The 27,868-nt window shown below is 44.8% G+C and overlaps 1 protein-coding gene across 1 annotated transcript in view; it reads right to left on the bottom strand.

Annotated features, from left to right (window-relative positions):
- The window catches only part of LOC147429977 (uncharacterized), a 61,741-nt gene that overhangs the window by 33,399 nt on the left and 474 nt on the right, over positions 1-27,868 (bottom strand). The window contains exon 2 of the mRNA XM_086496163.1: positions 95-200. Within this exon, the coding sequence (XP_086352289.1) occupies positions 95-200 (106 nt within the window). The remainder of the gene's footprint in view (positions 1-94; positions 201-27,868) is intronic.

The following is a 27,868-nucleotide window of genomic DNA, read 5'->3' as shown; positions in this document are numbered from 1 at the left end:
AATTTTCAAAAACAAATCATTCACACGATGAAAGTGAACCTCAAGACAATAATACCATGAAAAGCACATCTAAGAAGAGAGAATCGGCACTCACTGAGATTCCACGACAAGACGATGAAAACGAGTGCAAGCTCCAACATAGAAAACAACCATTCCAAGGAGGCGCTCTCAAGAACCTGTCAATGAACTTCACATCTGACCTGCACAGTTGGCGCTATTGATAATGTGATAACATAAAATTGCATATCAATCCAAAGCACAGTCAGAATAAAGAGTACGAGTTCATAGCCTCCAGAAACAACTGAAAAATGGATGAAAAAGAAGGAAAACAGTCATGCTCTTTGTAAACTTAATGGCTAGACCTTACAGTAAACCTCCTTGATGTTAAATAAGCATAACTCTCCTCTCAATATTCTTGAACTCAACGACCATACCTTACAGTATACCCTGCTATACCTTACAGTAAACCTTATGGTAAACCTCCTTGACGTTAAATAAGCATAATTCTCGTCTCAATATTCTTAAACTCAACAGCCATACCTTATAGTAAACCCTGCTAGCAGCATAAAGGATGACGTCACTCCTATATCAGTTCAAAACACATCCTTTTGAATTTTGAAACTGACCCTGAAGTTACAGTACATTGTGAAAGATCTTGCTAGGGAATTGCAGTTATCATCTATTTGACAAAACCATCAATCAAGGCAGATAGCCAGGTGGCAGACCTCACAACTGGAAGTCTTTTTTGATCTGGAAGGAGGCAGTAAGGTAGTGCCTTACAATGTTTGCCAAAAATCTTAGATATTTCATGTATGTAACCTTATGCAAGGGCTCCAGAATTTGGCCACTTATACACTGATCTTCTCTAGCTACAGTAACAGCACCGCTTCTTTGTTGTAGACTGCCTCCTTGTCTACTGTCAACTTCATCACGTCACCGTTGCTTCCCAATGTTTGGTATAAAAAGCGTCTTGTAGTGCATCGGTGCTCACATACACGATTCAAGTTTTTTTCAGGTCCAAATGCTCTAGCTACACACTCAGGTCTAGATCGGTCGCCTGAAGCTCTAGGCACTTCTAAAGTGGTCTCTACCCTCTAGTTAGATGTGGAGTATGTATGACATCTTGTGGACGTAAGGAGAGTCCAAATTTAGCAAACTAGTGCAAAAATATTGTGACGTTTTTTGTAATTTTGTAATCCCTAATGAGGACAAGTTGGCTGGATCCAACTATTCTCTTGGGTCATCCTTGGTCAAGCGAGTTCTAGTGGCACGGAATGTGTTAAAGAGTATTCAGTACTCCAGCTGCTTCACCTTGGTCTAGGGCATACTTGAACAGCTCACTAGAAAGCATTTAGGTTGCATCTTTGTCCATGGCCACCCACTTTTGGAGAGGCTGCCCATTTTATGTCAAGTGCCCATTCTGGCACATTTATTTTCTAGGCACCCCTATTTATTTTTGTAGGGTTGTTGGATGATTTGCCTTACCTCCACGTCTGACCCCTATATAGGTAGGGGCACGTGGGAGGTTTATGTCAAAGGTGCACTAGAAAAGGGTGAATCGGGTGATGATATTATCTACAATCGCGAGTAAACCTCCTCCGGGACCGGGCAGCCAATGGATCTCAGATCTACCGCGACAGATCTCCACGGAGTCAACATCCTATCGCATACCACCCACCGAACGGGCACGGGTAGCCAATCTACGGGTGAACCTGCAAATGGGGGAGGGGGAGCAGAGGGGAGATGAAGCGCTAGAGAGAGGAAGTGCAGTTGCTAGGCAAAAACACCAGAGAGAGGAAAACGCTGGAGAGGAATTTGCACACGTGCGCTAGAGAGAGTGCGTGCTCCAAACGTTGACTGCTTTACTCAAAAGTAAGAGAGGGGGGGGGGGGGGGGGGGGGGGGGGGGGGCATATATAGGGAGCTCTCAAAAATGAGCTACTTATCTGCTGATACCCCACGACTTGGAAATATTGTTGCTAATCCCCCACAGGTACGGGTGAATTCAGAGAGATTTCTCGTCCGATTCAAAGGGCAAGTAGCCCTACAAGTGCACGAGCTCGAGGGCTTGCTATGGATGCGACCGGCACGCGAAACGGAGCCCAAAACAGAAAAATACAGCCTGCTGCGTATTTTTGCAAGTTTAGGGTTTTGGCCCTGAATGATCCCTAATACTCCCAAGAGCTTCGGGGAAGCGTTGGGATCACTGTACAGGCGGCCTGGTGCATTTTTAGGGCAGAAAACAGATAGTTCAGTGTGCTGCAGATTCTCGCCAGGTTTGGGAAAGTGTCCGTATGCGCCGGGAAAGTCACCTTTGGCATGGGGATTTTATCTGTGAAGCCTCCTACTACGGTTATGCGGCCGAAATCGGGCTAGAGTAGACCATTTTCAGCCCGGTAAAAGCGGGACAGCTCGTAGGAACTTGCAGGTTTTCTTCCAAGTTTTATAAGAATAAAGAAATACCGAAAGGGGCACTAGTCTTTGGGGCCTACAGGGTGTCGTTGTCTGCTTGGTAGCGCTCTAGCTGCCAGGCCGTGGTTTGTTTGAAGTGTTTATTCTAGTCACATGTATTCCTGAAGTTCCTCTATGTCGTAAAGTTCAAGTAAAGTTTTTCAAGTAAAGAATCAGGTGAAAGCTAAAGTCTACCGCCCTACTGGCCAGTCTCATGGTTCCATCGCCAAGACAGAATCACAGAATCACTTTTTCCTTAAAAGAGTAAACCTTGGTTGGTTTGCGGCGAAGACAGAGCACAGGAACTTAGAATCACACTATGGCTGACAGGACAAACGACATCAAGGAAGAGGGTTCCTCTTCACAGGACAGACAGGCTATTCCTCCAGTGTTCGAGGTTGGCGAGAGTTCACCGCCACCTGTGTCTGTACCTTTTGTTGATTTGAATGTTCCACAAGGTCAAGGGTATATGACTGGGTAACTAGACGAGAATGCATTCAGGGCACAGTTGGTTGTTGCTGTGAATGTGTTCTCTCGATTGGTGCAGAATCCTAGGTTTATGGAATATCTGCAAGCGCCGCCAGTGCCACAGTAGACAAGGCAACGGTCTCATGCAATAGAGCCTGTTGAGGCTCAAGCCCAGGTCGTCCCTTGTGCGTCCCACTAGGGCGGGGAGCACTCTCATGTTGCGGAGTCACGTGGGGCTCCAAGACAAGTTCCTTCTGTCCACAAACAGGTGGTTAGGACGCCTATTCCACAGGCTTTACCAGTTCAGCCAGCCACCTTTCAAAGTCCGCATGTTGCATTAAATGGACAGGGAACCAATTTCCAAGCTATGCAACAGGTTTTTCCACCACCCACGGTACATCCAGTGTATTTTGGGGGTGGATCAGTGTTTCAAAGCATGGCTGGTTATGCGCCTAGAAACCAGCAATATATGCCGGGAACAGTGTTTGGGGATATGCAAGGTACAATGCCAAACCCCATGTATGGAAATATTTGCATGCAGCAAGGGTTTCAGTGCTATCCGGGCCAGTTTGGGGTGCTACAGGGCAATTTTGGCATGGCTGGTTTTTCCGACCAGCAGGCACATATGGCACCAGTAACACAAAATGTCAATGGCCAAGGGCGCCGATGATCCCTTTTACAATGCCCATGTAGGAGACAATTCCCTGTTAGACTTACAACACCACTTTGCTGCTTCATAGGTCTAGGGCATACTCGTACGGCTAGTACGTCTCCGGGCTGGCCACCCACAGTCTAGGTTGTACCTGGTCCGGCCGCCCACTTCTGTCCGGGTGCCGCATATTTCCATAAATCATTTTTCTGATAGGTCGTGGGGATTTATATCAGGCCTTGCCCTACCTCCCCTTAGGCGCCTATTTATGGGACCAAGGGGGTACCCACTTCCATCATCTACTCTTTGTGTATTGGGTCTTCTCCTTGTTGGGTTAAAGGCCTAAATAACCCCTTTTTGTACATTTCTATACTTTGTCCAGGTTCATATTGAACTTGGACACATTTTTTTAAAGTCACTTATAATAAAAGTGGGAAAACCCAAAACTCACTTATTGAGTTTTCCCCAAACACGTGAGCTCTCTCTCTCTCCCTGCTTCGATCCCTAGCGCTTCCTCTCTGCTGCACTCCGCCTCCTGTTTCTTACCCCAATCCTGCACTACATCGCGACGGGCACCTACCGGTACCTTCTGCTTCGCACTTTCAACTGGTATCAGAGCCCTAAGGTTTCAAAACAGCCCTGCGCAGTCTGCTAGACAGCAAGTTAAAATTGCTCTCTCGCGATCAATTTCGCTTCCATCGCGAAGCCCCTCGATTCCGGAGTCGAACGGGTCACTAAAACAATCCAAAACAGGTTGTTTTTAGGTCAAAACAGGTGATTTACAAGTTATAACAGATCAAAACAACAATACGCAGGTGTACCAAAGTTGTGGGATCACATGTATTGATGTTTGTCGCGACAAATTGAGTGAAAAGCTGAGTATAGGTGCTTGAAATTGCACTTTTCAGCTGAAATTTCAGATTTGAACAGTTTCATGTAAAGAAATTGTGGTCTATCGTATGCAAAGTCTTGTGGTTGCTCCTATTTGCTGAAATTTTCAGCCTATTGCATCTCTCTTGTATATACACTTGTGGTTGAATTAAAATGTCTTCTTCCTCTTCCGCATCTGACACTAAAAGTTTGATGGAAATCAAACGGTCCGATGGTCAAGGCTTCGACCTCTAGCAAGAACGCATGCAAGGTATCCTTTTCTTAAAGGATTGTGAAGATGCATTGGAAGAGAATAAGCCACCAAGTTTGTCTGACGAAGAGGGGGCCAGGTTGAATAAGAAGGCTATGGCTTACATCAAAATGGCTATCAATGATGACATTTTGACGGACATCAAGCGTTTGGACTCTGCTTATGCAATATGGCAAAAGCTTAAGTCCAATTATGAAAAGCTTAAGTCTAAAGCTTAAAGCTTACGCCTGTGATCCAGGTGCATTTGATGCGAAAGTTGGTGAATATGCAACTTGATGACTCGAAGTCAGCTTCTGAGCATTTGAGTGCTTTTACAAGTGTGTTGAGTCAGTTGCAGGACAGTGGGCTTCAGCAATTCGATGATGAGCTGAAAGCTATTTTCTTGCTTATGACATTGTCAGATACTTGCGAAACCTTGGTTCTCTCTTTAAGCAACAGTCCCACCCTCACGTATGATGGTGTGAGAGGGTCTATTCTCAATGAAGAGATTAGACGCAAGTCTAGTGGGGAAGGTGGCAGTTTTGCCTACAATGCAAGAGGTAGTAATCAAAAGCGTGATGCGGGCAACAAGACTCAAAATAGAAGTAAGAGCAAGACAAAGGATAAGGATGTCACTTGTTATCAATGTGGCAGAAAGGGTCACAAGAAACCCGATTGCAGGTATTTCAAGAAAGAGCAGGAAAGGAAGAAGGAAACGCAAGATAAGAAGAAGAAAGATGAGAAGAAAGGGGAAAAATCAACAGGCGATTCCTCTAGGGATGCTGAGAATGCAAATATACCCTCTAGTGTGGTCATTGAGGAGTTGTCAGACGTTAAGGAAATCTTGGTTGCGGCTTCATGCCCCTCAGATTTGGTGATAGCTAATGCAGAAGACATGCTTATCTCGAAGAAAGATGTCATTGATGCATTGCTCAGTGCTAATGATGGCCTATCCCAGTCATGGATAGTGGATTCTGGTGCTTCATTCCATGTGACTCCATCTTTGGAGTGTTTTGCTACATATGCTGCAGGCAATTATGACAAGGTGTACCTTGGTGATAATTTTGCTTGCAATATTGAGGGAATCGGTACTATGCGTTTGGCTCTTAACATTGATCAAGAGCTTGTGTTGAATGATATCAGGTTTATATCAGGCATTAAGAAAAGTTTGCTATCTGTTGGTCAGTTAGATGCACATGGTTATACTGCCATCTTTGCTGGGGGTTCATAGAAGTTGCTTAAGGGCTCTATGCTTGTTGCAAAAGGGTCTAAAAGAGGTACTTTGTACTATATTCGATGCAAAGCTTTGCCTGGCAAGTTTCTTGCTGTTGCTGAAGTTGCTTCACACATGGAATTGTGGCATAAGAGACTCGGCCATATGAGCCAAAAGGGTATTGATGTGCTTTCCTCTCTGAAGAGGGTTGATGTAAAAGGCAAAAACTTGGATTTTTGTAACGATTGTCTTTATGGAAAGCAAAAGAAATCTTCTTATTACTTTGGTGTCTCTCGCAAAGCTAATCCTCTCGATCTTATTCACTCCGATGTATGCACTATGCCTGTTAAGTCTTTTGGTGATGGATTGTATTTTGTTACATTCATTGATGATTGTACTAGGAAAGGATGGGTGCATTTGTTGAAAAGTAAGAGTGAAGACTTTTAATGCTTTTAAGAAGTTTCATGCTTTTGTCACTACGCAAAAGAGTACTAAGCTTAAATGTCTCAGATCTGATAATGGAGGAGAGAATGTATCTGCTGAATTTCAGCGTTTTTGTGATGAAAATGGGATTAAAAGGGAGTTGACAGTCCCTTATAATCCATCTTCTAATGGTGTGGCTGAGAGGTATAATCGTACTTTATGCGAGAGAGTGCGTTGCATGTTGTCCATTGCTAATCTTTACCAAAGAGTTTTGGGGGGAGGCATTGAAAATTGCATTTCATATTTGCAATCACTCTCCTATAGTACGCTGAAAAATGACATTCCAGAGGAGGTTTGGTCTGGCAAACCTGCCTCTTATGATCATTTGAGAGTATTTGGCTACGAAGCTTTTGTTCATGTACGCAATGACTTGAGAACAAAGCTTGATATGAAGTCCATTGAAGCAGTTTTCCTAGGTTATGGGGAAGAAAGTGAAATGGGCTATAGAGTGTGGTTACCACAGTTTAGAAAGGTAATACGTAGCCGAGATGTAGTGTTCAATGAGGCAAAATTGCTTAAGAATGCTACAAAATTTGATGCTGACAAGAAAACAGTCAGATTTCAGCCTTCCGTACCGCCCATTGATGTTGGAAAAGAGCCTCATGATGCATTACCGCAAGCTAAAATTGATAATCAGCCGGTTAACCTTGAGCCAGAAGAGGTAGGACATGATTTTGATGCTCCTAATGAGGATGGACAACCACCTGACTGAAAATGATTTTTGGTAGCATGATAGAGCTGAAAATGAGTTGCCTTATGATGTAGATGTAACAGACTTGGACACTCCAAGTCAAGAATCAACCGCGACAGCACCAAATAACCACTTCAAAACAATTCACAGATCACAATAGATTTGCACTGGCCCGGCGGAGTTCCGTGCCTAGAGATATTGGCCCCAAAGACTAGTGCCCCTTTCGGTATTTCTTTTTATATTAATCAATCATCAAAGTACAAGAGAGCGGTTAGGGTTTCACTCTCAGACTCTACGTCCAGATGCCCTGAGAAGTGAGACCCTCACCACTAATTTAAAGGTTACAAGGGATGCCCAAAAGCAGAGCCCCAAAAGCTTTTAAAATCAAAAGCATCAATTCTCTCTCTCTCCTAGAGAGTCTTTTCTCTTTTTTTTATAAAAAAAAGTAAAAGCAAAATTCGCGTCGCTCATCATTTTCAAAAAAAAATAAAATAATAATAATAATCCGCCTCCGCGATTTCCGGAATTTAGGGTTTTTGGCAAAAATTAGGGTTTGCAGGAATTTTAGGGTTTCTGCTGTCCGCCACGTCATCACTTTGTGACATATCCCCCTCTTGAAAGCATTGTAATCGACCGCGATTACGCCTGCAAAACCAACAAAAGCCATAAACCGTCTTAGCAGACACTGACTGTTAGTACCTACGTACTAGAAACACACATCTAGCACATGTACAAAATCGACAGTCACATCACACGACATCACAGGACATCAGATGACATTCAACATTCATTCGGATCTTAGACCATGATTTATTGGCAATGTAGCTAGCAATCACATCTAGGTCCAATCGGGACCTCATCGATGTCCGATTGACTAACCCCTATTGCAACCATGTCTATTCGAGATCAATCAGACCAAAATGCTGCAGTCATTTCGGCTATCAGTTCCTGCACTCACAAGAAGTCAAGAACAAATCAGTATCGTAATCAGGAATTCCATTTCATAAAGTCATCCAGCAGAATACTGTCAGCTCTCAGTATCCCTGAAGCTCAAAGAGACATCAGTGACTTTAGTATCAAAATCGAGGCATCTGTTGACAAAGGAGCGGAGTGACTCCCCTCTTGTGCATCCCACTGCACCAGATCTTCGGCCAAGCTGAGTTTCTGGGTTCCGTTTGGAGTAGACTATGCTAAACCAAAACATCGAGGTAAAGTTTCACAATCCGAGGAGTATCTGCTAGGTCCTCCTCCTCCATCCACTTCGCATCAAATGCAGGAAAGTTCTTGAACTAAACCAAGAACCGCCTTCGGACTTTACCTTTCTTCGTATCGTTATGTGCCAAAATCTGTTCAGGAACAAGGATCTCCTCGTTTTCTTCCACTGCGGGTTGCTCATCAGGCTCCCCATCATCAGGCACATCACCCTTAACAGGGTTCAAGAGACTCACATGCAATGCATTATGAATCCTCCAAGTATCTAGCAGTTCCAATCGGAAGGAGACATCATTTATCTTGTCAGTGATCTGGAAAGGTCCGTAGTATCGCATACTAAGCTTTGGAAAAAGCCTCTCCTTACCCTTTTTCTTTCTTAGGCGTGCCTTCTCAAAAGTAAGAGCACCCAATCATCCTCCTTCAGTTTCAAGTCGCGACGATGGCGATCCGCTGCCTTTTTTTGTCGTTCTTGAGACTCCTGCAAAGTCTCGCGAACCTTGGCAAAAGCCATATCCAAATCTCGCGAATATTCATCCGCTTCAAATATATAATCTTCATGCTCAGGAAGGATGGAACCTTCACAACACTTTCAAAAATCTCACATGGCGTCTTCCCCGTCGAAGAGTGTATCGTGTTATTGTAGGCAAATTCCACCAAAGGTAAGTTCTTTTCCCATTGAGTCTTCTGATCCGAGATACAAGACTTCAATAAATCTAAAATCACTTAATTGGCAATCTCAAATTGCCCGTCAGTCTGCAAGTGGAACGATGACGAGAACTGCAACTGCGTGCCAATGTTCTCTCAAATTGCCTTCCAAAACAAACTCATAAATCTGGGGTCTTTGTCGGAGACAATCGTGCCATGTAATCGGAAAATCATCGTGATCATTCTGTGTTCTCGGGAGATCAAAAAAAATGAAATCCATTTCAATATTTTCCCAGGGGCGGGTGGGTATGGGTAAAGGCTGTAACAATCCCTGTGCCTTATGCCTGTCAAACTTGACCTTCTGGCATACCAAGCAACTGCGCACAAACTCTTCCACATCCTTCTTCAGTCTCCGCCAAAAGAAATCTCTCTCTACCCCTTTCATGGTGGTAGCAATGCCGCGGTGACCCGTAAAAGGTGGACAGTGGCAATCAGTCATAACCTTTTTCCTCAACGGCTGTGTAACGCACAACATAGTCTTTTTCATCAAGTAGCCTTCCCGAAGGGAGTATCCAGCTACTATCTCCCCATCCCGTATCCGTGTGAAAATATCTGCAAAATCTGTATCTGTGGCATACTGATCGACCATATCCTCGAAGCTCCTATGATGTATCGCGGAAATAGCCAGAACCAACGGTTTTCGAGACAAAGCATCTGCCACCACATTCTTCTGTCCCTGCACATGGACAATCTGGAAGTGGAACTGTGACAAGATGTTCACCCACCGCATCTGCTTTTCCGAAAGCTGCTTCTGTGACAAGAAGTAGCGCAAACTCTGATGGTCTGTAAAGACAGTAAAATCCGCTCCGAGTAGGTAATGCCGCCACTGAGTAAGAGCATGGATAACCGCCAAAAGCTCTTTCTCATAGATCTGTGCTGTCATCTCCGGCCTAGAGAACAAACGGCTCTCGTAAGCTATGACATGGCCTTCTTGCATCAAGACCGCACCCAAACTACGACCACAAGCATCACAATATACTTCAAATGACTTCTGCAAGTCCGGCAAAGTCAAAATAGATCCCGTAGTCAATTTCTCTTTCAATGTCCGAAAGGCAGTCACCTCTGTGGGTCCCCACGAAAAGGGTACTCCTTTCTGTGTCAAGATATGCAAAAGGGGAAGCAACATCTGAAAACTTTCGTATGAACCGCCTGTAGTACGAACACAGTCCCAAGAAGCTTCTAGCTTCATGGACATTCCTCAAATCGGGCCAATCACGGATAGTCTCTATCTTGGCCGGGTCCATTTGCACTCCTGCTGCTGACACAATGTGTCCCAAAAAGTGTATCTCTGGTAGGAAAAATTCACTTTTCTTTGCATTAATCACTAACGTGTGATCTCGTAATGCCTGAAAGACTTGAAGCAGATGATCTCTGTGTTCTGCCTCATTCTTGGAGAAAACAATGATGTCGTCAAAGAAAGTGCCAACAAATAGCCTATACTCTCGAAAAATCCTGTCCATCATCCGGTTAAATGTCGCAGGAGCATTGGTTAAGCCAAAAGGCATCACCAAAAACTCAAATAACCCAAAAGTCGTCCGAAAAGCTGTCTTGTAGACATCTCCTGGCGCTATCCTGATCTGATGATATCCACTCTTCAAGTCAATCCTGCTAAAGCACGAGGATCCCTGTAACCTGTCGAGTATATCATCGATCCTAGGAATCGGAAATCTGTTCTTGATGGTGATTTCGTTGAGAGTGCTATAATCGATGCTCATTCTCCAAGATCTGTCTTTCTTCAAAACCAACAACACTGGAGAGCAATACGGTGAAGTACTAAGCTGGACAAGACCCTTTTCCAAGAGGTCTTTCACTGAGTTCATAATCTTTTCATTCTGTACTCGGCTCACACGATAAGGTGGCCGATTCGGTGGCGTGCTTCCAGATATCAGATCAATGGTATGATCTTCAGGCCCTCTCAAAAGCAATCGGCATGAGCGTGGAGAAAAAAATCTTGGCGTTCTTTTCTTCAGGTCAAAACATATTCAACCTTTATCCATCGTTCAGTTCTCCCAAAAGAATGAGTAAGAAAACTGAAGTTCATCAAGTACAATCTCTAAGCCCTTCATTTATCAAAGTCGCTTTCTCGGCCCGGTAGTCAACCACGGCGTAGTTCTTGTGGTACCAAGGGATCCCGAGTAGAACGTCACTCACGTGCCCTGAACACCCCTGTCATTGCAAACGAAGTTTGCCAATGCTCGGTGTAATGGCAACATCCCATCCGGGTGCCAGTCGAAGTACTTCCGCCTGTGGCGTCAGTCTGTCGGGCGTAGTTCCAAATCGAGCCGCCAATTCCAAGTGAAAAGAAGTTGGCCTTGGCTCCTTCAAAAGAGCTTCCTGATCCTTCGCTTTGCCCTGAAAGCGGCAAAGTTTGTACTTTCATTCATTAGATTCGGTGCAGGTCCCACGCCATGTGGTACCAGTTCTGCTTTTCTATCTGCCTTTTCTGCCACATTCCTCAGCTGCTCTCGAACTCTCAGACCCGTCGTCGTCTTTATCATTCTGTTCTTTCTGTGCCTTATCAGGGCACTTTGCGGAAATATGTCCATGTTCCCCGCATCCAAAGCACTTCCCCTCTCTGATGAAGCGAGCTCTCTCCTCAGGAGTAAGCTTGGGTTGTGCATCCTTTTTCTCTGGCTTGCTCTTTTTCTTTCTATTTTCATTCCCAGAAGTCTGTTCGGCTCGTTGTGTCATGGCCTTATCTGTGGGGTAGGTCAAACTGCCAAAGTGAATGGCAAAGCCCCGCTTCGCATGACTCATCAACTCCTGAATAGAAGCTGACTTCTGTTCCAAGCAGTGATCTCGGATCTCTGTAGGTAGACTCAAGGTAAACCGCTCAATCTGTTCTCTGAACGAGATCTTCTTGAATGAAGAGGCGGGTAGAAAAGAGCTCCAGAATCTTTCACAATAAGAATTCACTGTATCGCTCTTGGTCATCCGGAGATGGTTCCAAGCAGCTCGTATATCTCGCTCAAACTCTTGAGTCAACCAAGAAGAAATAAAAAGCCTCTTGAATTTCAGCCATGTAACTGGCACAGTCTTGCTTAATAGAAGCGTGGACCACCAAGTACGAGCATTCCCCTTAGAGTAAGAGGCAGCTCTTCGAATCTTGGAGTGCTCTGAATAGCGTCCTCCCGCGAAAGCGATGTCAAACTGCTGTATAAAAGACAAAGCCTTCGAAGCATCTGAGTATCCTGAAAAGTATCAAACTTGATCGAGTGGCCACCTTCCTTAAACTCTCGGACTTTCTTGCTTTTATCTTCGAGAAAGTCATACTGGTTGGCTTTGTAAAAATTCTTTTTGTTCGCATAAAACTTTCCGTCATCGGAATCTGAGTTGTCTGTAGACGAGTCCTCAGTAGAACTGTCAGTCTCTGGGCGAGATTTAGCCTTCTTTGCCTTTCTCTTTCCCTTTCCAAAGCGTTGCTTCTTGCTTCGCTTTTTACCTTTTCTGTCTTCTTCGCTCGAATCCGAGGAGCTAGAAGAACTGTCAGAAGAAGAAGAAGAAGAACTGGATAGGTCTTCAAACTTGACGTGCTTCTTCAATTTCTTTGCCTTGTCAAATGTCGACCGACGACCCAAATATCCCGGGAAGTTAGTGCCTTTCTTCTGCTTTTTGCCGTGCTTTTTGGCTTTATTTTGCGTGTCAAAAAGCTGAGCAATCCGTGCATCAACCACGTTCTCCAGTTCCTTCTCCGTATATTTCTTGGAGGCAGAAGGTTTCTTGAGAGCGGGTTTCGGGAGTGGTGTTGTGGTTCTCTGCCACTCCATCTGTACCTCTTCCAAAGAGGTCTGGTTCATATATTTTGCCATCTTCGGGTCCTTGGCAAAATTGAGCATCATCTTTGTTGCATCGCTGATCAACTGGCGAAGCTCTATCTCTCGCCGCTCCGCCTAAGTAGGCCAAGGTGGGCCATACTCTTTGCCTGAATCTTCGTTGTGATCCCAGCCCGCATCTCTAGAAGCAGAGGGAGTCGATTGATCATTGCCTGAAGCCATAGGTGCAACGGAAAAAAAAATTCGGGGATCGGATTTCCCGTAGAAGAGAAATCAGCCGTGCTCTGATACCACTGTAACAGACTTGGACACTCCAAGTCAAGAATCAACCGCGACAGCACCAAATAACCACTTCAAAACAATTCACAGATCACAATAGATTTGCACTGGCCCGGCGGAGTTCCGTGCCTAGAGATATTGGCCCCAAAGACTAGTGCCCCTTTCGGTATTTCTTTTTATATTAATCAATCATCAAAGTACAAGAGAGCGGTTAGGGTTTCACTCTCAGACTCTACGTCCAGATGCCCTGAGAAGTGAGGCCCTCACCACTAATATAAAGGTTACAAGGGATGCCCAAAAGCAGAGCCCCAAAAGCTTTTAAAATCAAAAGCATCAATTCTCTCTCTCTCCTAGAGAGTCTTTTCTCTTTTTTTTATAAAAAAAAGCAAAAGCAAAATTCGCGTCGCTCATCATTTTCCAAAAAAAAAAATTTAAAAAAAATAATAATAATCCGCCTCCGCGATTTCCGGAATTTAGGGTTTTTGGTAAAAATTAGGGTTTGCAAGAATTTTAGGGTTTCTGGCATAAATTAGGGTTTCTGCTGTCCGCCACGTCATCACTTTGTGACAGTAGAACCGTTACCTGAGAATGTAGATCATTGGGTACGCAGGTCAACTCCTTTGAGAAGGCAACAGCAGCGATTTAACCCCTCTTTGGATCATGTAATGTTGACAGATGAGGGTGAACCTCTTACATATAAAGAGACCAAATCATGTGAGTCAAGCAGTAAGTGGGAGCTTGCGATGCAAGAGGAAATGAAATCCTTGTATGCAAATGATACTTGGGATCTTGTGCCATTGTCTAAAGGGAGAAAGGCTCTTCCTAACAAATGGGTATACAAGATTAAGATAGTGGATGAAAAACCAAAGTACAAGGCAAGATTGGTTGCAAAAGGATATGCACAGAAAGAAGGAATTGATTTTCAAGAAATCTTTTCTCCTGTTGTAAAGCTTACAACTTTACGTGTCCTTTTTGCTCTCGTTGCGGTGCTTGATTTGGAATTGAATCAAATGGATGTAAAGACAGCATTTTTGCATGGTGACATTGAAGAGGACATATACGTGAAACAGCCTGAAGGTTTTGTAGTTCCTACACGCGAGGAACTTGTATGCAAATTGAAAAGGGCTCTGTATGGTTTGAGACAATCATCACGACAGTGGTATAAGAAGTTTGACACTTTTATGCTGTCTCAAGGCTTTAAACGCAGCCATGCAGATCATTGTTTATATATGAAAAGGGATGAAGATGGTAGTCCCATCATACTTGTTCTCTATGTTGATGACATGCTGCTTGCCGGGAAACATAAGACTAGTCTTGATGCTCTGAAACGTAAGCTAAATTCAGCATTTGCTATGAAGGATTTGGGTGATGCAGAGCATATTTTGGGCATGCGTATTAAAAGAGATGGAAAGCTGAAATTGCTGTTTTTTATCTCAAGAAAGGTACATTACAAAAGTACTTGACAGATTTAATATGGTTGATGCTAAGTCTCTTGGGATACCTTTACCTCCATACACTAAGCTTAGCAAAGCAGATTGCCCAAAGGATGAGGTGGCATTGAAAGCAATGAAGGGAATCCCTTCTGCATCAGCTTGTGTTCTCTTATGTATGCTATGGTTGCCACTCGTCCCGACATTGCTTATGCACTGGAAGTTGTTAGTCGATACATGTCAAATCCTGGCAAAGCGCATTGGGAAGCTATCAAATGCATTCTGAGATATTTGAAAGGTACACAATCAAAGTGTATTTGTTATGGAAAAAGTGACTTGAAGTTGTGTGATGCAGACATGGCAGGTGACATGGATACCAGGAAATCTGCCAGTGGATGTGTATTTGCCATTGCTGGTGGTGCAGTCTCTTGGTGTTCTAGGTTGCAAAAAATTGTGGCATTGAGTACTACTGAGGCTGAATATATTTCAACCACAGAGGCTTCAAAGGAGGCCATTTGGTTGGGCAAACTTGCAAAAGAACTTGGCATGCCTGCTCATAAACCCGTGTTGGGTTGTGATAGCCAGAGTGCTGTCTATTTAGCCAAAAATGCCATGTTTCATGCGCATACCAAACACATAGATGTGCGGTACCACTTCATACGACAAGTATTGGAGGATAGTCTAGTCACCTTGACTAAGATCCATACACAGGATAACCCTGCAGATGTTCTCACCAAGAGTCTTGCTAAGGCTCAACATGAGCATTGCATACAGCTGGTGGGAGTTGGTTAACTTAAAGGCGTCATTTATGCCTTTAAGTGGGAGGTTGTTGGGTTAAAGGCCTAAATAACCCCTTTTTGTACATTTTTATACTTTGTCCAGGTTCAATATGAACCTATATTGAACCTGGACACGTTTTTTTAGAGTCAAAACTCACTTATTGAGTTTTCCCCAAAAACGTGAGCTCTCTCTCTCCCCCTGCTTCGATCCCTAGCGCTTCCTCTCTACTGATGGTTCTTGGGCTCTCCATTTTCTCCAAACGGTTTGACTACAGACACCACAGATCCTATTAGGCAGGACACTTGCAGGTCTATTGGCACTTCTTTTACGACAAGGAGTTGTTTTCACACTCAGTTCGAGACCTTCACGCAGTATCTTCACACTGCATTAGCGGAGTACAGCAGTTTGCACAATGCTCATGACGGCACTTTACCATGGAGATCTCTCGGCGGTTCGGACACCCCAGACTGCTACTACACTCATGGAGTATTGTCCTTCAGCGGACATCACAGCAGACATCTTCATCATTTGCCTCACAACTTCGGCTTCACGCGGTTTCTTGAGCATCAGGTGCTGAGAGGGGGTGTTAGACTTACACCACTCTGTTGGTTCACAGGTCTAGGGCATACTTGTACGGCTAGTATGTCTCTAGGCTGGCCACCCATAGTCTAGGTTGTACCTGGTCCGGTGGCCCGAGTTTGGGGCCAAACACCCACTTTTGTCCAGGCGCCCACATATATTTCCATATCATTTTTCTGTTGGGTCGTGGGGATTTTATCAGGCCTTGCCCTACCTCTCCTTGGGCACCTATTTATGGGGCCAGGGGGGTACCCACTTCCATCATCTACTCATTGTGTATTGGGTCTTCTGCTCATGGTAGTCATGACGTACTGATAGCCTGCCACGCTAATGCCTCTCTCTCCTCTCTCTCTCGCTTCCGCACACACGCACTCACATTCCCTATGACAATTGGGAGCACTGGAAAAGCCCAAAGCATACAAAGAAGGGGGTGCAACTAAAAAGTTTGATACTTTCAGCAGCTTTGAGGATAAGGCAAAGGCTCTTACTTTCCTCCATAAGTTTGATACAGCTTATGCAGGGGGGAATTTTACACGCCTCCAAGGTTAGGAAAGTTGCCACTTTCTTGAAAGGCGATGCGCTCACATGGTGGACAACATTGTTGGTGCAAGGACAGGCACCCGCCACATGAGTATACTTCAAGCAAATGTTTGCATCTGCGTGGCTATTAAATGAATTTGAAGCCGACGTCATGACAGATTTGGCACCTGCCACCAACTCACTGCCGCTACTTGCAAGAGCCTACAGGAGTACAATCAGAGATTTTGTAAAGCGTTACTTTCAATAACCTCCTACAGGTTTGTGCCACTGATAGAGCAGATTGAGAAGTATTGTTGTGGGTTGCCTAAAGGGTTTTGAGATTACTGTACAAAGAACAAAGTGGCTACCCTCACTCAGCTTATGGAAGTTGCCAACACTCGTCTTGCCTTGTTGAAGGGAGAGAATAGTGGGTTTCAGGGCAACGTGCAAGGGCGTCAACAAAAGAAAAATTCAGCAAAGAAGCCTGTTGCGAAAGTGACTATTGAAGCGTCCGAGGGGTCAGAAAAGGCAAACAAAGGCAAGGACTCAGCCGAGACGTATGAAGGACACGCTAAGAAAAAGATTTTGTGCACAAGTCGTTCAAGGAAAAGAAGGCTTTAATGGCTAAGAACAAATGCTTTATATGCGAGCAGCCTGGCCATTTTGCTACAAATTGTCCCCAGAGAAGAAGGCCAGCTGACTCAGAGAACAAAGCGGACAGGAAAGGCAAGAAGCCCAAACCCACAGCAGGTCTAGTGTCAGATATGGTAGGTGATAGGCCAAGTTCAGATGTCAGTGAATTATGCAGAGCATGGGGTAAAGTCAAAGACCAGACAACACTTATCTTCTTTGATCCACGTGCTAAAGCAAACTTTATCTCACCAGAGTTGGCCATCAAGCTGAAGAGATGGGGTACACAGCAGAGGCAGGGTTGGCATGTCCTAGCCACTCAGAGGGTGTTACGCCTATCATTGGAAAGCTGCGACTGCATGTTCAGTCATATATGGACACAGAAAAATTTTACAACATTCCACTGGAAGGATGCAATGCGCTGTTGGAAATCCCGTGGATGTTCCATATACATGGAGTGCTGGATGTCTTAACAAAAAGATCACCCTTCAGCATAGGGGCAAAACTCATATCCTGGATGTAAGGCTTAAAGGGGAAGTCTGTCCCTATTGTGTCTGCTTCGGCTATCGCTTCTATAATTAAGAATCATCTTTCTCCATACTTGGTTTTTGCACGTGACGTTTCAGATAATTGTCAATCAAATTTATATGTCTTAGATAAAGAAAGGTCAGCATTTTTACGAGAGTTTAGTGACTGTTTTTCTTATTCATTACCGTCTCAGTTGCCGCCGAAGAGGCCTGAGGATCATGCGATAGATTTGGTGCCAAGTTGTAGCCCGCCAAATAGGCCTCCCTACAGGGTTGGTGCGGCTCAGTAGAAAGAGATTATGGGCCAAGTAGAGGAGCTGCTAGAGAAAGGGCTGATTCAGCCTAGTTCTTCACCCTTTTGCTCCCCAGTGTTTCTAGTGCAAAAGAAGGATGGCTCGTGGCGCATATTACCGTGCGTTGAATAAGAATACCATCAAGAACAGCTTTCCTATTCCAAGGATTGATGATATTCTTGACCGACTAGAGGGTGCTGCAATTTTCAACCGGATAGACCTTAAGAGTGGGTACCATTAGATTCGTATTAGGCAAGAGGATGTGCACAAGACTGCGTTTAGGACGACATTTGGTCTGTATGAGTTCTAGTGATGCGGTTCGGTCTTACAAATGCTCTTGCTACATTCAATAGGATGATGGATCGGATTTTCCGCCCACATCAAAAGTTGGTCGGCACATTCTTTGACGACATGATAGTCTACTCAAAGAATGAAGAGGAGCATAGGTGAAACCGGCCTGTTCAATCCGAAAAGGGCGGTAGACTTTACTTTAAACCTTGATTTAGCTTTCACCCATTATTAGTCGTCTATTTTACCTGTACTTTCAAGACACATCAAAGGGGAGAGGGATACAGGCTGCTAAATTGCACCTGTATGAGTAGACGGACACCAGATTGGCCCCTAACTTAGGCGCCCCTTTCGGTATTTCTTTATTGTTCAAAAGAGGGAATAAACGCTGTGGTTCCCTACAAGCTGCCCCGCACAAACTCGGCTGAATTTCCACTGTTCCAGCCTGATTTCGGCAGCATAACTGTACTAGAACCCTTCACGGTCAGTATTCCCACGCATTGACTGACTTTCCCGACGCCTACGGGCACTTTGCAAAACCTGGCGAGAATCTGCAGCACGCTGAATTCTCTGTTTTCAGCCCTGAAAATGCGCCAGATCGCCTGTACAGCGGTCCCCTTGCGTCCCCGAACCTCCTGGGGGTATTAGGGTCCGTTTAGGGCCAAAACCCTAAACCTGCAAAAATACACAGCAGGCTGTAATTCACTGTTTCGGGCTCCGTTCTGCGTGCCGGTCGCATCCCTAGCAAGTCCTCGAGCTCCCGCACCTGTAGGGCTACTTGCCCTTTGAATCGGACGAGATTTCTGGCGTGAAACCTCTCCGAATTCACCTGTACCTGCGGGGGGATTAGCCGCTAGCTAATCCAGTACCTGTGCAAGAGGCTCTTGCCTCGGCAATCGCGCATGAACCCACACAACTGTACATTGGTCAAATGAAGAGCCCACTAGAGGGGCATAACATACTGCCAAAGGGGAGAGAGAGGGCAGTGCGTAGCGTGCAGGGCATCACTCCTGGCACCGCACTGTGCATAAGAGGGAAAGCAAGCACTCCATAGCTCTTAACCTGTGACAGAGACTTGCAAAATGAGCCTCCCAGCTATAAATCACGTTTTTGCCTTCTCTATAAGTAGTAAACTGGCCTCAGAGTGCCAAGTGTCACTCATTTGTGCATTTTCCCGCTTTAGACCCTCGGGTCTAAAAATATCTCACCTGCAGCCTCTGTTGACTTGGCCACAGAGTAACAAAATGATCCCCATGTCAAACTGCACGTAATGACGCGAAGACATTTTCAGGTCCCAAAATAGCAGTTCCCTAAATTTTAGGAGATGCTGCCATTGTATCTTTCTAGGTCATCCGACCCTCTTTGTACACTGCGGCCACATCCAGAACTGAAATGTAGCCTCTGTAGCAAAGGATTCCACTTTGGCTAGTCAATGACCCCACTTGGCTAACCATAGTCCTTGTCCAACCTTAGTGCTCTCTTGCCCTCAGGCCTGGACTCCCTCTGGACAGTTCCACACTAGCTATGCAATGCAGGGCAGTTAGATTTCCCGAGGGGTGTTTCCAAAAAGTGAAAGTAAATAGATAATAAGAAAGAAATCAACAAAAAGGATAGATAGTAGTCACACGCTGGTGACATACCCCCCTCTTGAAATCTCAAACGTCCTCGTTTGCATCTATGTCGTCCATGCTTACTGTCAACACTGATGTATTCAACACATGTCGACACATATACGACACATACATGCTCATTGTCAACCCTGGTGTATTCAACACCTCGTCGACTCATGTATTGCCTGCGTGTGAACCCTGTCCCAATGACATAGTGGTAGCTTCGCACTCTGCCATTGCTTTGAGTCACTAACTTTCCAATGACAAAATGGTAGCTGCACATTTTGCCACTGTCTTATAGTACACGTTGGATCCCGTAACACTTTCGAGCATACCCAAACCGACAGTTTAAGAATGCAGTTACACATGTACTCTTTAATAGAAGCAATCACTGTATCCTTGACAGACTGACAAGAAATACTCACTTCTATAGCACTAACCAAACTTTTGGACATTCCATAAGAGCAATTGCCAAACTGACAATCTGTACAGCTCTAACATTCATGTAACAGGTATTTGATTTGAGCTCACTTTAAATACCATGTACATCATTTGTTTCAAAAGCCATTGTCACACTGACAATCCATTTAGCTTTGAAACTCAAGGGGTCAAGGTAGGTTGCAAATCGAAGGCTTCCAGGTAGAGTGATAACACAGTTGGTGACTCTGCAAGTTCACCTTCTTCCATCCACTTAGCATCCATTGGTGGATAGTTTTTAAACTTTACCAAGTAACGCCTAGCAACCTTGCCTTTCACTTTCCTTTCTTTGTGTGCCAAAATCTGTTCAGGGAGCAAGATCTCGTCAAGTTCCTCGACTTCCGGCTGATCTTCAGCTGGAATAGCTTCTGGCACATCACCCACATAGGGTCTGAGAAGACTCACATGAAACACATTGTGAATCTTCCAACTGTCAGGCAATTTCAGCCTATATGCAACATCACTGATTATGTCGCATACTTGAAAAGGCCCATAGTAACGCATGCTGAGCTTTGGAAACACTCTTTCCTTGCCCTTCATCTTCTTTAACCTTGCCTTTTCAAACCGTAGAAGCACCCAATCACCAAGTGAATATACTACTTCACGACGGTGACGATCAGCTGCTTTCTTTTGCTTTGCCTGAGTCCTTTCTAAGGCCACTTTGACCTTCTTGTACATTTCATCCATGTCTTGAACATACTTATCTGCTTCAAATATCTTGTCCTTTGTATGCAGTATGGGAGGAACTTTCTTGCCACCTTCAACTATCTCAAAAGGTGCCTTGCCAGTTGATGAATGCACTGTATTATTGTATGCATACTCCACCAATGGCAAATACTGCTCCCACTTTCCTTTATGCTCTGACACATAGCACTTCAGCAGATCTAGGACAGTAGAATTTGCCTCTTCTGACTGTCCATCTGTTTGAGGATGAAATGACGAAGAGAATTTGAGCGTGGTACCCATATTCTCAAACAAGCCTTTCCAGAACAAACTAGTCATGCGTGGATCACGGTCGCTAATAATCGACTGTGGCATGCCATGATACTTGAAAATATTGCTCATAAACAAGCGTGCCATCTGATCTGGCTTTATCTTCTTCCTGACAGGAATAAAATGAGCCTGTTTGCTGAATCTGCAAATAATGGTCCAAATACCATCATTTCCTGTCTGCGTTCTTGGAAGATCAAAGATAAAATCCATAGCAATACTTTCCCATGGTTTATCTGGAATAGGTAGTGGTTGCAATAACCCTGGTGCCTTTTGCCTGTCAAACTTGACCTTTTGGCATATTAGGCATTCTCGCACAAAGGCATCCACATCCCTTCTCAATGTAGGCCAATAGAAGAATGTCTCTACCGCTTTAACTGTAGCATCGATACCACGATGCCCTGCATACGGTGGGACATGACTCTCTTCCATAACTTTGCGTCGCAATGGCTTTGTGACACACAATCTGCCATGCATTATCATGAACCCGTCTTTAAGAAGATAGTGTTCATGACGTTGTCCATCCATTAGTTGCTCGAAGACCCTTGCAAAATCTTCATCATTTGCATACTGTTCTCTCATATCATCAAGTTCATGATGATAAGGAATCGACACAGCTGAAATTTGTGGCTTCCTTGACAAGGCATCGGCCACAACGTTCTTCTTGCCTTCCACATGCACAATCTGAAAATGGAACATGGACAAGATATTTGCCCATCGCATATGCTTCTCAGATAACTTTGTTTGTGTCAAGAAGTATCGCAAGGTCTGATGGTCCGTTTGGACAACGAAATCTGCACCTAGCAGGTAGTGTTTCCAACTTAAGAGCGCATGAATCACAGCCAGTAACTCTTTCTCATAGACCTGCATGGTCATCTCTAGCCCTTGCAAAATTCTGCTCTCATAGGCTACTACCCTGCCATCTTGCATTAGCACAGCACCAATGCTACTACCGCAGGCATCACACTGGACCACAAATGACTTCCTAAGATCTGGCAACACAATGACTGGATCCGAAGTCATCTTTTCCTTTAAGAGATTAAAAGCTGAAATCTCTTTTTGTGTCCATCTAAAGGTGACTGCCTTCTTTTGAAGAGCATGTAAAGGTGAAGCAATCTCAGCGAAATTTCGGATAAACCTTCTGTAATAGGAGCATAGTCCCAAGAAGCTTCGGACATCATGCACCGTCTTCAAATTTGGCCATGACTTGATCGCTTCAACTTTTGCAGGATCCATTTTGACACCATCCTTTGAGACAATGTGTCCCAGAAAGTGAATCTCTTCCAGAAAAAACTCACTTTTCTTTGCATTGATGAGCAACCTATGACTGCGTAGCTCTTTGAACACAATGGCCAAGTGATGCCTATGCTCCTCTTCATTCTTTGAGTAGACTATCATGTCATCAAAGAATGTACCAACAAACTGCTGGTGTGGACGGAAAATTCTGTCCATCATCCTATTGAACGTAGCAGGAGCATTTGTGAGACCAAAGGGCATCACTAAAAATTCGTAAAGGCCAAACGTTGTTCTAAAAGCAGTCTTGTGCACATCCTCTGATCTAATGCGGATCTGATGGTACCCACTCTTTAGATCTATCCTGCTAAACATAGCTGCTCGTTCTAATTTGTCCATAATATCATCAATTCTAGGTATAGGGAACCTATTCTTGATGGTATTCTTGTTCAGTGCACGGTAGTCGATGCACATACGCCATGAGCCATCCTTTTTCTGCACCAACAACACTGGAGAACAGAATGGAGATGAACTGGGCTGAATCAGCCCTTTTTCTAACAGCTCCTGTACTTGGCCCATTATCTCTTTCTGCTGAGCCGCACTAACCCTGTACGGAGGCTTATTTGGTGGGCTACTGCCTGGCACCAAATCTATCGCATGGTCCTCGGGTCTCTCTGGCGGTAATTGAGACGGTAATGAATCGGAAAAACAGTCACTATACTGTTGTAAAAACATTGACCTTTCTTTATCTAGCACAGATAAATTTGATTCATCACAATCTGACACTTCACGTGCAAAAACCAAGTACGCAGAAAGATGCTTTTTCATTACAGAAGTAATAGCAGAAGCTGATACAGTAGGAATAGACTCCCCTTTAAGCTTTACATCCAGAATGTGAGTCTTTCCCCTGCTCTGTACAGTGATCTTTTTGTTGTAGGCATCCATGATTCCCTGTACACGAAACAACCAAGGAATACCTAACAACACATCACATCCGTCCAGTGGCATGATGTAAAATTCTTCAGCATCTACATAGGACTGGATATGTAGACGCAACTTTCCAATGATGGGTGTCACAGCCTCTGTATGGCCAGGACATGCCAAACCTGCCTCTGCTGTATACCCCATCTCTTCAGGTCTGATTCCCAACTTTGAAGCCAATTCTGGGGAAATAAAGTTGGCTTTGGCACCTGGATCAAAGAAGATAAGCACTGTTTGATCCCTAACCTTTCCCCATGCTCTGCAAAGCTCACTTGCATCTGAATTTGGCTTGTCGCCCACCATATCTGGCACTAGACCAGCCATGGGCTTCTTTCCTTTCTTGTCTTCCTTGTCTTCAGAATCAGCTGGCCTTTTCTTTGTAGTACAGTTGTAAGCAATGTGGCCAGGCTGCTCACATATAAAGCATTTGTTCTCTGTCCTCAGGACCTTCTTTTGCTCTTCTGACTTGCGAGGAAAACGTCTTTTCCATTTCTTTGCTGGTCCTTTTTCTGATTCAGCCGTAGCTTTGTCTTTCCCTGCGTTGGCTGACTCCTGAGTCCCTTTAGGAGCCTCATTGGGAACGTGCTTCTTGGCTGAATTTTTCTTGCCTGATCCTGCCTTGACGCCAGTGTTAAATTCACAATCTTCTCCCTTGAGCAAACCATTGCCAGTGTTTGCTACCTCGATGAGCTGCGTCAAAGTAGTGACTTTTGTCTTCGTGCAGTATTTTCTCAATCCTTTGGGTAGGCCACAACAGTATTTTTCAATCTGTTCTGTCAATGGCACAAACCTATAGGAAGTTACTGGAAGTAGAGCTTTCCAAAACTTCCGATTGTAATCATCCAGATTTCTGCAAGTGGCAGCATTAAGCTGGTGCCATTCTGTCATGACATCTGCTTCGAAATCATCAGATAACCATGCTGCTGCAAAAATCTGCTTGAAGTAAATCCATGTGGACGGAGCTTGCCCTTGAAGCAATAAAGTTGTCCACCATTGTCCCGCATTCCCTGTCAAGAAAGTGGCTGCCTTGCGGACCTTTGAAGCCTCTGTAAAGTTTCCCCCTGCATAGGCCTTATCAAACTGCTGGAGGAATGAAAGAGCCTTCTTCCTGTCATCAAACCCTGTAAAGGTCGTGAATGACACACCTTTGCCACCTTCTTTGTACGGAGTTGGCCTCTCCAGCGGCGTTAAATTGTCATATGGAAGTGACTGAAACATGGGAACACTAATAGGGTTCATCTGTGTTCCTTGGCCGCTATTAACTTGACCTGGAAATGCCATATTTGGCTGCTGATTTGTAATTCCAGCCATACCAAAATTTGCTTGTGGCATCCCAAATTGGCCCTGAGTGCTTTGAAACCCTGGTTGCATACCCATGACACTGTACATGGGGTTAGGCATCATCGTTTGAGCACCCGCAAACACTGTTCCTGGCGTATAAAACTGATTTCCAGGTGCATGACCAGCCATGCTTTGGAATACGGATCCACCTCCAAAATAGCCAGGGTGTACTGAAGGTGGTGGGAAGACCTGTTGCATAGCCTGTAAGTTGCTTCCCTGCCCATTAGAACCAGCTATAGGCTGCTGAAAGGTGGCGGGCTGAATTGGTACAGCTTGAAAAACTGGCATCTCAGCCACCTGTTCTTGCACCTTAGGCATACGTTGTGGAGACTGCATGTTCTCCGTCAAGTGTACAGGTGTTTCCATTGACTGTGCGGTATGAATCACCTGTGTTCGAGCCTTAACAGGCTTTTGAATATGATCCAGTGACCCAACTTGCTGAGACGGAACAGGAGGTTGCAGAAAGGCTAAAAACCTTGGGTTCTGCATTACTTGTGTGAACATAGCCACAGCAGTAGCCAACTGGGTCCTGAATATATCATCATCCGTCTGTGGTGGTCTTGAGGACTCACCCACTTCATGTGTCTGTTGACCCTGTGAAGAGGAAACCTCTTCAGTCACATCATCTGGTCTGTCAGCCATAATTACAATTCCCTGTGTCTCGTCTATGATCCCCTGTGTCTTCAAGCCCAAAACTGCCCAAGGCTCACTTCTATGGGAAAAAGTGATTTAATCCCGTCGATGGAACCATGAAACCGGCCTGTTCAATCCGAAAAGGGCGGTAGACTTTACTTTAAACCTTGATTTAGCTTTCACCCATTATTAGTCGTCTATTTTACCTGTACTTTCAAGACACATCAAAGGGGAGAGGGATACAGGCTGCTAAATTGCACCTGTATGAGTAGACGGACACCAGATTGGCCCCTAACTTAGGCGCCCCTTTCGGTATTTCTTTATTGTTCAAAAGAGGGAATAAACGCTGTGGTTCCCTACAAGCTGCCCCGCACAAACTCGGCTGAATTTCCACTGTTCCAGCCTGATTTCGGCAGCATAACTGTACTAGAACCCTTCACGGTCAGTATTCCCACGCATTGACTGACTTTCCCGACGCCTACGGGCACTTTGCAAAACCTGGCGAGAATCTGCAGCACGCTGAATTCTCTGTTTTCAGCCCTGAAAATGCGCCAGATCGCCTGTACAGCGGTCCCCTTGCGTCCCCGAACCTCCTGGGGGTATTAGGGTCCGTTTAGGGCCAAAACCCTAAACCTGCAAAAATACACAGCAGGCTGTAATTCACTGTTTCGGGCTCCGTTCTGCGTGCCGGTCGCATCCCTAGCAAGTCCTCGAGCTCCCGCACCTGTAGGGCTACTTGCCCTTTGAATCGGACGAGATTTCTGGCGTGAAACCTCTCCGAATTCACCTGTACCTGCGGGGGGATTAGCCGCTAGCTAATCCAGTACCTGTGCAAGAGGCTCTTGCCTCGGCAATCGCGCATGAACCCACACAACTGTACATTGGTCAAATGAAGAGCCCACTAGAGGGGCATAACATACTGCCAAAGGGGAGAGAGAGGGCAGTGCGTAGCGTGCAGGGCATCACTCCTGGCACCGCACTGTGCATAAGAGGGAAAGCAAGCACTCCATAGCTCTTAACCTGTGACAGAGACTTGCAAAATGAGCCTCCCAGCTATAAATCACGTTTTTGCCTTCTCTATAAGTAGTAAACTGGCCTCAGAGTGCCAAGTGTCACTCATTTGTGCATTTTCCCGCTTTAGACCCTCGGGTCTAAAAATATCTCACCTGCAGCCTCTGTTGACTTGGCCACAGAGTAACAAAATGATCCCCATGTCAAACTGCACGTAATGACGCGAAGACATTTTCAGGTCCCAAAATAGCAGTTCCCTAAATTTTAGGAGATGCTGCCATTGTATCTTTCTAGGTCATCCGACCCTCTTTGTACACTGCGGCCACATCCAGAACTGAAATGTAGCCTCTGTAGCAAAGGATTCCACTTTGGCTAGTCAATGACCCCACTTGGCTAACCATAGTCCTTGTCCAACCTTAGTGCTCTCTTGCCCTCAGGCCTGGACTCCCTCTGGACAGTTCCACACTAGCTATGCAATGCAGGGCAGTTAGATTTCCCGAGGGGTGTTTCCAAAAAGTGAAAGTAAATAGATAATAAGAAAGAAATCAACAAAAAGGATAGATAGTAGTCACACGCTGGTGACAATAGGCGTCACTAGACCATTGTCTTCAAAGAGCTACGCAATCACAAGTTGCTTGTCAATCCTAAGATAAGTGAGTTCTTCTTGGAAGAGATTCACTTTCTTGGCCACATAGCGTCAAAGTATGGTGTCCGAATGGATCTTGCCAAGGTTGAAGCAATCAAGATATGGCCAGATTAGAAGACTGTGCATGATGTCCGTAGCTTCTTGGGCTTATGCTCTTACTACAAAAGGTTTATCGGGAACGTTGCCGAGATTGCTTCACTCCTACATGCTTTGCAAAAGAAAGAGGTCACGTTCAAGTGGACACAAAAAGAGATTTCAACTTTGAATCTGAAAGGAAAAGATGACTTCGGATCTAATAATTGTCTTACCAAATCTCAGAAAGTCATTTGTGGTCCAGTGTGATGCGTGTGGCAATAGTATCAGGGAAATGTTAATGCAAGATGGTCGGGTAATTATTTCATCTCTCTCTCCTATGACCCTAAATCATTGTATTGCTGGCAGATTTGGGGCCCCATTGATGGCAAAATGTAGTGCATAGTGACAAATTGTATGTGTACAGTGGTGTAGTGCATGGTGAAAGAAGCACATGAGCACACAATAATGGCCCCCTTGCTTACTTCATTCCTTGCAAGATCCTGGAGATACAAGGAAAAACCTTGTGGCAAGATTTAGGGCCAAAATGAAGATTCCTTTTTTTTTAAATCCTAAACAATTACCGCTAGTGCCATAAATTCAATGAATCGGAAACCTAAGTGAGTTCTAAGAATGTCAACTTGGAGTTAAGAAGTCATTACACAAGTAGAAGCACCCTACAAGCAAGCGATGAGTGTGAACGTGCACACACAAATACACAGGAGTCATTGATAGCACCTCAAAAAAATTTACAAGTGTAAGCTTCTGCAGCGTAGCCATTCCAA

The sequence above is a fragment of the Adiantum capillus-veneris genome, chromosome 22 (genome assembly GCF_014529385.1).
Source record: "Adiantum capillus-veneris isolate H3 chromosome 22, ASM1452938v2, whole genome shotgun sequence".
Lineage (NCBI taxonomy): Eukaryota > Viridiplantae > Streptophyta > Polypodiopsida > Polypodiales > Pteridaceae > Adiantum > Adiantum capillus-veneris.
The sequence above is the reverse complement of the archived record's forward strand: the minus strand, read 5'-3'. Positions and strand labels throughout refer to the sequence as shown.